Here is a 12129-nt window from a genome sequence, read left to right as displayed (position 1 = left end):
AGATTTTGCAAAGAATTTGCCCCCCCCACCTTTTTTTCTTCTTTAAGGGAGAAAAGTGTCCACTGTCATTGAAAAGTTTTTCCAAGGTTTCAGTAGTATCTGACACACAGCATTATGGTCTTTGTTTTTTCTTTTTATTTATTTATTATATTGTACTTTAGATGAAGGTTTTACAGAGCAAGTTATTTTCTACTTAAACAGTTAATGCACATATAGTTTTGTGACATTGGTTGCCAACCCCACGACATGTCAGCACCCTCCCTCCTCAACCTTGGGTTCCCCATTACCAACTTTCCTGTTCCCTCCTGCCTTTCAGTCCTGGCTGCTGGGCTGGTGTGCCCCTTTAGTCTCATTTGTTTTATGGGGCTGCCTAGTCTTTGACTGAAGGGTGAACCTCAGGAGTGACTTCAGTAGTAAGTTAAAAGGGTGTCCAGAGATATATTAGTCTTAATAATTTCTTTTTTTAAAGACTCTTATAATCAGGCGTCATTTTCCTACCATTTCAAAGTTGTTATTACTTATCAAAAAAAAAAAAAAATTTTTTTTTTTCCCTAACAAAGTTGACTCCGTTTGGTGTATCAAACCAATAGAAAATAATATAAAATGTCAACAAAATAATGAGATAACAGTGCTGTTTCAAACCTTACAAAGGCATTTTTGGAAGCAAGAGTCAACCAAAGTAAGCCTCAGATGTGAGTGCCTGTTTTCTCCCCTTCCTTCCCATTCTTAGCACACCTGTCCTGGCCCTCATCCCAGTTTCCCCGCTGCAGTTCCTTTTTCATTAACGTTGACATTGCATGTGTCCTTCGGTTTGTCTCCCATCCTGGGCCCCGTTCCTAGAAACACAGTGCACAGTGCATGTTGTGTATATTTGCAGTCCACGGTTAATGCTTTCCATATCCTGTAGGTTGTACTCAGGATTTGGATCCTTTAGTAATCTCTTGTAACTGTCGGATTAAAATTTCTACCTGCCAAAGGACAGTTGCCATTTACCGTTATACTGCTTTTATTCCTGATAATAGGAAAGTCTTATCTTCATGTTATATACTTAACTAGCTTGGTTTTATTCTTTTAAGTGATGGGCAGTCTTCAGCCATTCCTGTAGCGAGTATGGAGTTTGCAGCCATTTGTCTCAGAAACGCCTTGTTGCTGTTACCTGAAGGACAGCAAGATCCGAAGCAGGAAAACGGGTCTAAAAATAGTAATCCATTAGGTGGGAACCCGGAGAGCAGTGAAGGCAGTGAACCGTGCAGGTATTCTAACCCCTGAGACCTCCTTGGCAAAACCCCTTCAGGAGTTGACTAGCAGACCTCTTTAGGGATTTCTAAAAGCCTCAGCCAGAGTTTCCAGAATTGTCTGCTTTGATGACAAGAAAGTAAAGTGTGAATGTTTATCAGGAAGAGATAAATAAGGCGAAGGCTGAATGAGGAAAAAACCTGGAAAGAAAAAAACAGAAAGTAACAGCTTTTCATTGTCAAGAGTGGTATTTATTTGTTACTGGAGCCCCTGGCTGATTGGAGGTTCGAGTTCACCCAGAGGCACCTTGGAAGGAAGGCCGGGTGGTCTACTTCTGATAAATCAGCCATTGAAACCCTGTGGAGCACAGTTCTACTCTTACACACATGGGTCGCCATGAGCTAGCTGGAGTCTATCCAACGGCATTTGGTTTTTACTTTTGCTGTCTGAGAAGGCAATTTTTTTTTAATTGAAATAAATAAGTCTTGCAACTTCTCATTTCTTATTATCCCTTGCCTTTTCTCTTAGCACACTGTACACCACTAACCTCCAGAATATGTATGTTTCTAGTTTTCTAGTATAATTTTAAAATGATGCCATTCTATAGAATTTGGAAGAGTTTATCTAATAATAACAAAACAAACACCATTATATATAGGAAGTTCTGCTTGTTACACATGGTGCCTTTGAAGTTAAGTCTTCAATAGCAGCATTTTTTTTTCTTGATTACATCAGAAATACATATTTATTATAGAAAACTTAGGACAAAATTGTAATCTTTTTCCTCCATTAAGAAGTTAATGTTTTACTGTAGATAAAATAAGAATGAGAAACATGAAAATATGGGGTAGTTTCATTCAGGTGATAGAGATGCTGTTTTCAGTTAAAGATTTTTAAAAGCAGTTTTGCACACTGGATACGAGAAACTAATATATAGTATAGCTTTAGCATGTTAATGATATCAAGTTACTAGGCATTTTCATTATTTGGACTCTTCTACACTTTTGTCATAAAAAAAATTGCATGGGAGTGGGAATAGAGAAACAAAATTTTGCATTTAATTGCTTCATTGTTCCTCTTCATAATTAAGAGTCTGTTTATTTCAGCAGTAAAAGCCATGATGGAGATAAATTTATTCCAGCTCCACCTTCCTCTCCATTGAGAAAACAGGAATTAGAAAACTTAAAGTAAGTATTACCTAAGCAAGAGTAACATTGCGTCTACTGAAATGAGCATGTTGGTTTTTTCCTCCTTTATTCTGATAATATCATGAATTATATCGATGGAATGTCAAATGCTAAACCAGCCTTGCAATTTTGTGATAAACCCTACTTGGTCAGAATATATTATCTTTTTTATAAATTGCTGGATTGAATTTTTTAATGTTTATTAGGAATATTTGCATCTGTGTCCACAGGGAAAGTTGATCCATACTTTTCTTTATGTGTACGTTTTTGTCAGGTTTTAGTTTCAGAAATTATGCTGACCATATCAAGGAGTTGAGAAGTGTTTCCTCCTCCTCTGTTTCCTGAAAGAGCTTGTGTAATACATGTATATTTCTTCCTCAGATGTTTGATAGAATGCATTGGTGAAACCATTCTTGCTTAGGGTTTTCTTTGTAGGAAATTTTTGATGGTGCGTTCATACTCTTCAGTAGTTGTAGCGCTCTGTATATTTTTTATTTCATTTTGTGTCAGTTTGTGTAAGTTATATTTATGAAGGAATTTTCCTTTTCATATAAATTGTCAAATTTATTTGCATAAGTGCATAATATTCCTTTATTAATGTCTGTAAGATCTGTAGTTACACCTCTAATCTCATTTCTGATATTGGTAATTCTCTTTTATTTTCCTGAGCAGCCTAGTTAGGGGTTTATTAACTGGGTTGATCTTTTCAAAGAACAAACCCTTACTATATTGACTTTCTTTGTTGTCTGTTTCCTATTTCGTTGATTTCTGCTCTTTCTTTTTGTTCTCTCTCCTACCAACTTTGGGTTTGTTTGCTCTTTTTTTAGCTTCTTAAAATGGAACCTAGGTCACTGATATTAGACCTTTCTTTTTTTCTAATATAGACATTTAAAGCTCTACATTTCTCTTTAAACCCTGCTGTAACTTCATCCCACAGATTTTTGTTTTGTTGATTTGCTTCGCATGGTGTTTGTTTTAGGCCTCGTTCTCTAGAGGAGCAAAACCAGTGAAGTGTACATAAAAATATTTAGAGATTTGTTTCAAGGAAATGGCTCACGGCATTGTGGAAGCTGGCAAGTCTTAAATCCAGGGGTCAGACGTCAGGCTGAAGGCTTCTCCTGACTCATGTGATTGTAGGACCTGATGAACCCAAAATCTGCAGGTCAGGCTGCAGACTTAAGGCTTCTGAAGTCCCAGGAATTGAAGGTCAGATGAAGACGGTAAGATGAATTCAGGAACCAGAGAGAGAGAAAGAGAGCTTTGCCGGAACATCCATAAATATCAGATACCACACCCCCGAGGAAACTCCACTTCCAGCTGATTGGCTGTTCACATCAGACCACAAAATGGGGGATGATTACGTAGTGTCTGCCAAACCACTGAGTAGTCATAGCCTAGCTAGGTTGGCATATAAACATCAATCATCACAGTGTCGTTGGGGCTTTTTAATTTAATTTTTTATTCTGAGATAATTGTAGACTCATATACAGTTCTAAGAAATAATTCACATGCATTTTTAAGTTGTAAGAAAAAGAGAGATCCCGTGTACCCTTTACCCACCTTCCACCAATGGTAGCATCTTACAAAACTATAGTGCAATATCACATACAGAATATTGACATTGATACAGACAAGATACAGAACGTAACTATCACCAACCACAAGGATCTGTCACATAGCCAAACACACTTCCTTCTCTTTAACTCTTGACAACTCTTTATCTGTTCTCCGTAAGTGTAATTTTGTTATTTCAAGAATGTTCAGTCAGTGGAATCATACAATATGTAACCTGTTGGGATCTTTTTTCACACAGCATAATTCTCTAGAAACTCACTGGGTTTGTTGCATATATCAGTAGATTGTTCCTTTTTAGCAGTAGTCGTGGTAGTAGTCCGTAATACAGATAAACCGTAGTTGAACCATTCGCCCGTTGAAGGACATTACCCTGCTCCCAGCTTTGGCCTGTCACCAATGAAGCTGCTCTAAATACTCATGTACAAGCTTGGCGTGAACATAAATCTTCATTTCTCCGCGATAAATGCCCAAGAGTGCGTTGGTAGGATGTGTGGTAGTCGCATATTTCATATGTTAAGAAACCAAAAACTTTTCTGGAATAGCTGAACTGTTTCACGTTCCCGCCAGCAATAGACAAGTGACCCAGTTTCTCCAAACCCTTGCCAACATTTGCTCTTGTCACTAGTTTTTATTTTAACCTTTCCGCTAGCAAAGTAAGGTGTCTAAGTGATACCTCATATGGTTTTGGTTCGCATTTCCCTGCTGGTTAATGATACTGAGCATCTTTTCATGGGGTGTATCTTCCTGGTGAAGTGTCTGTTGTCCGTGTTCTTTTGCCTTGTTTGCTTTTTGACTATTGAGTTTTGTGAGTTCTTTATATATTTTAGATACGAGTCCTTTGCCAGATACATGGTTTGCAGGTACTTTCTCCCAGTCTCTGGCTTATCTTTTCAACCTCTGAACAGACCCTTTCACAGAGTAAAAGCTTTTCATTTCGATTCCTACAGTTTTGGTATGTTGCATTTCCATTATTACTCAATTTTAAAAACAGGCAGTCCCTGGTTACCAATAACATCTGTTCCTTACTGTGTCTTTAAGTCTTTAAGTTGTAAAAGAATGGATAACAACATTTGCCAGTTCATCGTCTTTCACGTTATTGTATGCATTTTTAAGGGGCATCTTTAACAAAGAAAGCATTTGAAACAATTTTCAAACTTTATTTAATTTTTACAAAGCTCCTAGAATGAGTCCTAGTCTGAGGATGGCTTTATTTATGCATGCAGTTCAAGAAGCATACTGTTCCATGAGGGTTTAACAGCTGCAGAACTGTCTGGTTTAACTGTACCTTCCGAGGATGGCATTAACCTGAAGGTGCCTGCAGGGTGGGGTACTTCTCAGGTAGTTTAGTTCCTCTCATGGCACGACAGGTCTCTACTTTCTGTACATCCTAGTGGGAGGATTGATGATTTTCAGAGAAAATAAAATTACTTCCCTATTTTTATGGAAAGGGCCAGAGAATCTCCATTGGGAATTCCATCATCATAAAGTGAGGCAGAGATGGGTTCACTGCCATAAACGTTTTTTTCTCACGGAGCAGATGGGGCAAAGGAAGTGGAATAAAATGTAAGGAGCCCTAGGGTAGGATTATAAAAAATCGCTGCTGCTGAAAACAGGTGTAATGGTAATGTGGAGACAAATTGGGGCAGGGAAGAAGTCTTGAAAGATTCAAAGTTCTGAAAGCTCACAGTGTAGCTGGTGTTAAAGGGCAGTTCTGTGGCAGGAGCCAGCCGTCTTCTATGGACAGAGCCTGAGCGCACTGCCTGGCTATTAACGTTGTGGAATTCTTAGAAGTATCATCTGTCCGTGACCCAAATTCTTTCATGTGATTGCAAATGCGTGTGACTAGTATATAGTTTCTGTGGACTATTGTATTTGAATTTTAATACCCTAGATACCAACGCAAGGTCCCCATTTCCTATTTCTAGCATAATTAATACACCGTGATTATCATGACTGTTATTATAGCCCCTTCTTAAGTTATGGATTCACAGCCTCTCGAGTATTTTCATTTTCTTTCATATGTACATAAATGAAGATAGGTGTTGTCATGGATTGAATCGTATCCCCAAAAAATATGTCAACTTGGCTAGGCCTTGATTCCCAATATTTTGTGATATTGGGAATACTACATTTTTGTGATCTAATGTTTTTTTAATGTAATTGTCCCCCATTTTGTGACATTGTGTAATTATCCTCCATTTTTTGTGTTGTAAATCTAAACAGGATTAGTGTGGGGTGTATCTGAGTCACACCGTTACTAAAGCGTGGCTGAGGTCACTGCCTTACTCAAGATACACCCTTACTTAGGCCACACCCTTACTCAAGTCACACCCTTTCTTGAGTCACAACTTCTATCTTGCAAAAGTAAAAGGAGAGAGAAGCGAGCAGAGAGGAGAGGGACCTCAGTATCACCAAGAAAGAAGAGCCAGGAGTAGAGGAAATCCTTTGGAACTGGTGTCCCTGCACTGAAAACCTCCTAGACCCAGGGGAAGATTGATGTCAAGGCACGTGGACATCTCCAAGGAACACTGGGCCCACAGATGTTGAAAGAAGTCAAGGACCTTTCCCTAGAGCCAACAGAGAGAGAGAGCCTTCGCCTAGAATGGGTACCCTGAATTCAGACTTCTAGCCTCCTAAACTGTGAGAGTAAATTCCTGTTTTTTAAAGTCATCCACTTTTGGTATTTCTGTTATGGCAGCAATAGATAGCTAAGACATGAGGGTCCGAATTTTTCCACATCCTCTCCAACACTTGTCTGACTTTTTGATCCTGGCCATCCTAGTAGGTGGGAAGTGGCATCTCATTGTGCTTTTGATTTGCATTTCCCTAATGACTAATGATGTTGAACATCTTTTCATATGCTTATTGGCCATTCCTATATCTTCCTTGGAGAAATGTCTGTTCATATCCTTTGCCCATTTTTTAATTGAGTAATTTTGTTTTTATTATTGAGTTATGTAATGAGTTCTTTATATATGCTGGGTATAAGTGCCTTATCAGGTATATGATTTGCAGATATTCTCTTTCCCATTCTGTGAGTTGTCGTTTCAACTTTCTTGATGGTATCTTTGAAACCCAAAAGTTTTTAAATTTTGATGAGGTTCAATTAATCTTTTTTTTTCCCTTTCTCATACTTACGGTGTCTTGTCTAAGAACCCCTTCCCAAATCCAGGGTCATGAAGATTTACCTTTATGTTTTCTTCTAAGAGTTTTATGGTTCTAGCTCTTACATTTAGGTCTTTGATCCGTTATTAATTAGTCTTTGTATATGGCGCACAGTAAGGGTTCATCTTCATTCTTTCTCATGCTTGTGTCGTATTAATGGTAGAGACAGACATTCATAGGATCAGTCATATTAGCACAGAGTGTTGTCTTGTGCTTTAGTAACTCACGGGGGTGTTGTCAGTCTCTGAGCTGTTAGAGGGCCTCATTGTTATTCATTCTGAAATTGGAATATTAGTTGACCCTTTGTTTTCTAACACTGATGTTGAGACTGCCCTAGAGTCTAGAAAGGAGTGAAACGGAACTGGAAAAGAATAGGGAATGATGTTGGGGCCGACACAAGGAATGTCTGAAGAAGTTAAAACCAAACCATACTAAAGAAAAAAATGAAATTTTAATTTGTCTTTTTTTTTTTTTTTAAATGAGAGGCCCCAGAGTAGATAAAGGAAAATTTCACACCAAGTTTAAACCCAATTAAGTTATTCCACAAGTATAAATTACAGAAGCATAATTAGTTTTCAGTCTCTTAATATAACTCAGTGAATTATTTCTCACTCCATTAAAAGTGGCCTCCTTTGGTTCGGTGTTTATAAGAAAAGATGAATCAGAACAAATTGTTGATAATGTAAATATTACAGTTTCAGTTCATTGAAGGAATTGTATTGATTTTAGCCCAGTGGTGACCTCTAGCTCATGAGATACACCTAAAACAGGACCGTGGCTAATCTTTTCACTCTCATGTTGCTGCTGCTAGTGGAGATGCGGCCCCATTTCAGCCTTGCAGCTGCGTGGTCCCAATGCAGCGTGTACTTCTGTAGACTCTGCCAGAGAAGGAGCCTCTCTGAGTGACATTTCATGCGCATTGTTAGCAGTTCGCGTTCACCTTGGCGTGACTCGCGTCTAGCTCCAAGGACCCCGTTGAGATGAACCTGCTGATCAGATTGAGTACAAGTCCAGGTTAGAGGAATTCTTCAGTGGTTTTGCCACCCCATGGGAACCCCGTGGACCCACTGCTGGCCTTCGGCAGGTTGACCTCTTTGGGCCTTCTTCACCTCCGCTGTCAAATAAGAGGATTGGATTGGGTGATCTCAAAGGTCCTGTCCAGTATAAAATGCTGAGTCTCTGACCATGCACTTTATTTGCTCTCAGGTATGACTGAGTTCTTTGGGGTACTAGATTTGGCAGAGGAAGACTTTTTCAGCTTCTTGGTGTTGGGTTTTTATCTTTGTTGGATTTGCAATGTGTTTTTCAGTACGATTCTGTTTGCATGAAACTTTTAAGAGAAAGCAAAATGTGGAAGACATAAAGTGAAAAACTGTGTGATTTAACTTTAAAAATTTTCTTAAACAGTTGAACACCGACAAGTTTAATGTTTCTTAGATCTTAGATTGTAGTGAATAAATGGAAACACTTCGATTTTTTTTTTTTTTTTTTAACTTCTAAAATAGAATATACCATGTTCAGTTTGTTGGAAGACATTATATTATTGGATTTTTTTTTTTTTACCTGATCTTTCAAATAATGTTTGCTATGAGATTGTTTTATAAATTTATTTTTCTTTGACAAATGGTAACTGACTTGATTTACCCCCATTTTAACCGCTGACAGTAAGGGGTGAACTCTCGGATATTTTGTTGAGATAAGTTCACAGGATATGGAGTTGGACAGATTTTAATGTTCAGTCTTGCATAGCTTGTTGATGGAATTCAGTGCTTTCAGGAGAGTTATTTTTCTCCTCCTTTCATTTTCTTCCATCCTTTCTTTCTGTCTTCCACCCTCCCCCTTTCTGGATTCTGGGGGCCTGGAGCTCCTCCAGCGTGTGAAGGGGACAGCGGGGTTTGTCAGACCCTCCACAGGGGGTACAAGCTAGCGAGCCTCTGCCCTTGAGGTATAGCTCTTCCAGTCTGGTGAACTGTCAGATCCACTGAGCGGCGGGTAAAGCAGATTGGACAGTGACTCGCGGAAGCGGCGGCGGACGAGCGGGGCAGTACTTCATGGAGGAGCTATGGAAAGTAAAGTGATTTCTCTGGGTGGATGGAGCTGCTGAGCGTGTTTCTAGCGTTACCAGCCTGCAGGGACTACGCAGCGCAGTGCGGTGTGTGGTTTTCTGAGAGGAAAAGGAGGGTGAGAGAGAGAGTGGTGAGAGGTGAGTTGGGGTAGGTGTTAGACCCAAGAGAGGGAGCAGCGTAAACCTTGGCTTATGTTTCAGGCAGTGGAACTTGCTCGTGAACCGCTGTGGCTCTGGACCAGAATGCCAGCCACTGTGATCCTCTAACGTCTTCTTGAATAGAAAGAAAGATGACTTCGTTGGAATCTTTTATCCCATCGTGGTTAGATGTGGTATCTTCTGGTAAAAGAGGTAAAAGTGGAGGAAACCAAATTTTTACCTTCTCATACAGAATTATGGAGCCCTGATGGCTCAGTGGTTAAGAGCGCGGCTGATAACCAAAAGGTTGGCAATTCGAATCCACCACCAGCTCATTGGAAACCCTAGGGGCAGTTCTGCTCTGCCTATAGGGTCTCTGTGAGTCAGAATCTACTCATCAGCAATGGTTTTTTTTTTTTTTAAATATGTAATTATCTTTAGGCTTCCTGGGAAACAATCCTGCTGCAAATCACATGACTGATTTCTAGACCCAAAGTGGGCTTGACAGTGGGCTGGAGCAGTAGCAGCCCACCTACTGTCGGGAGAGGCCAGGGCGGGCTTTTCCCAGCGAGCCAGCCTGAGGTGGGCTCGTCCCAGACTCCAGGACCTGGAGCATGCAGGAAGACGTCGCTGTCTGTGGGAGCCCAGGAGGAGGCTGCTGCTTCCACAGGGTGGCCTTCCAGCAGGCAGAGTGGGGAGCTGGGTGCCTGGAGAAGTAAATTTAAAATGTCGGATGCTGTATCTTCAGTGAGTACCTGTTACACATCTACTGCACATGGTGAGCAGCCCTGGTGGTGCAGTGGTTAAGGCACTCGGCTGCGAACCGAAGGGTCAGCAGTTCAAACCCACCAGTGGCTCCGAGGAGGAAGATGTGGCAGTCTGCTTCCATAAAGATTACAGCCTTAGAAACCCTATGGGGCACTTCTGCTCTGTCCTGTAGGGTTGCTATGCGTCAGAATCCACTCAGTGGCAGCGAGTTTGGTTTTTGGGTTTGTGCATGGTGAGAAATTCTCCTGGTCTTTGTGTACATAGCAAGAGATGTGGGCTCCGGCTTTTAAGGGGCTTCTGTTTTGCCCTGACCTTTGGGAAGGTCAAAGATAAAAATGGATATTAAAGATTGTGACTGGCATCCATGCAGGCTCCGGACTTCTGGTCTTCTTGGGCCTCTGGAAACCCAGGCCTTTAACTGTCTTATTTTTTTCTTTGTAAGGAATACATACCTAGCACGTGGTATTGATATATTTCTTGAATTAATGAATATCCATTGCTGTTATTAAGATTAAAAACTGCAGGTAAACAGAAAGAAGAAACTAAGTCAACTGACTCTCACCACACAGAGCTAACCACTGAAGGATCTTCTGAAAACAGGCGATAACTAGCCAGCTCCTCCTGCTCGTCCCCTGATTCTTCCATCAGGGGCTGTGACCACAGAGCCACCTTGTTTGTGAAGTCAGCTCCAGGAGACCTAGGAGTGTTGACAGCAGGCTTGTCAGGAAAATCCCTCTGGAAGCAGGACGACTTGCCTGCTCCCAAATGACTCTCTTCTGTGAACACAGTTCAAATTTAAAATAATGTACTGTACTCTGTAATAGAATTTCCATTCGTAGTGTTTGGGTTAAATTTTGTTTTCTTCTGTTTCAAAAAGGTTAGAGTGCCCATGTTCTGTATGCACAGAACTTAGAAAATCCCTAATGTGACCTTGTCTATGTACTTGATTTTGGGGAAGGTCTTGCGAATGGTAGAGAAGCGGTGTGATAGATGGGGATGGGCGGTGGACAGAGGCCTGCCTACAGTGTTGAATGCAAGTTCTGACTTGAATCAGAGACACTAAGCTGGAGGTTGTGTGTTATCACTTCAGATCTCAGTTTCTACATTGAAACAACAAGGAATTGCATTGCTCAGCCTTTCCGCCTCACTGTTGTAGCCTTGAAGCCCTGCCAGCGCAGTGGTTAAAAGCTCGGCTGCTAACCAAAAGGTCAGCAGTTCAAATTCACCGGTTGCTCCTTGTAACCCCTATGGGACAGCTTTTGTTTGTTTGTTTTTCAGTTTTTTGTATTTTAGATGAAGGTTTACAGAACAAACTAGTTTCTCACTGAACAGTACACATAATGTTTTATAACATTGGTTAACACCCCACAACATGTCAGCACTCTCCCTTCTCAACCTTGGGTTCACTTTTACCAGCCTTCCTGTTCCTTCTCTTTTAGTCCTTGCCCCTGGCCTGGTGTGCCCCTTTTGTCTCATTTTGTTTTATGGGCCTGTCTAATCTTTGGCTGAAGAGTGAACCTCAGGAGTAACTTCGTTACTGAGCCAAAAGGGTGTCCGGGGGCCATACTCTCAAGGGGCCAAACTCTCAGGGTTTCTCCAGCTCTGTCTGAGACCCTCTATTGTGATCCCTGTCAGAGCAGTCAGTGGTGGTAGCTGGGCACTATCTAGTTGTATTAGACTCAGTTTGGTGGAGGCTGTGGTAGATGTGGTGTGTTAGTCCTTTGGACTAATCTTGCCTTTGTATCTTTAGTTTTCTTCATTCTCCCTCGCTCCTGAAGTGGTGAGACCAGTGTTGTATTTTAGATGGCCACTCACAGGCTTTTAAGGCCCCATATACTACTCACCAAAGTAGAATGTAGAACATTTCCTTTATAAACTATGTTATGCCAGTTGAGCTAGATGTTCCCCGAGACCATGGTCCCCACAGCCCAGCAGTTCGGCTCCTCAGGGAGTTTGCATATGTCTATGGAGCTTCCATGGCCTTGCCTTCTACAG

The 12129-nt window shown here is 40.8% G+C and overlaps 1 protein-coding gene across 4 annotated transcripts in view; it reads left to right on the top strand.

Moving 5' to 3' along the window:
- Positions 1-12129, top strand: part of CNOT10 (CCR4-NOT transcription complex subunit 10) — a 62973-nt gene that overhangs the window by 38033 nt on the left and 12811 nt on the right. For 2 of the 4 annotated variants that reach the window (XM_049871178.1, XM_049871182.1), the window contains exons 12-13: positions 1077-1253; positions 2343-2423. In XM_049871178.1, the coding sequence (XP_049727135.1) occupies positions 1077-1253; positions 2343-2423 (258 nt within the window). The remainder of the gene's footprint in view (positions 1-1076; positions 1254-2342; positions 2424-12129) is intronic. The other 2 variants (XM_049871179.1, XM_049871181.1) reach the window with 2 other exon arrangements.

The sequence above is a fragment of the Elephas maximus genome, chromosome 27 (assembly GCF_024166365.1).
Source record: "Elephas maximus indicus isolate mEleMax1 chromosome 27, mEleMax1 primary haplotype, whole genome shotgun sequence".
NCBI lineage: Eukaryota > Metazoa > Chordata > Mammalia > Proboscidea > Elephantidae > Elephas > Elephas maximus.
The sequence above is the reverse complement of the archived record's forward strand: the minus strand, read 5'-3'. Positions and strand labels throughout refer to the sequence as shown.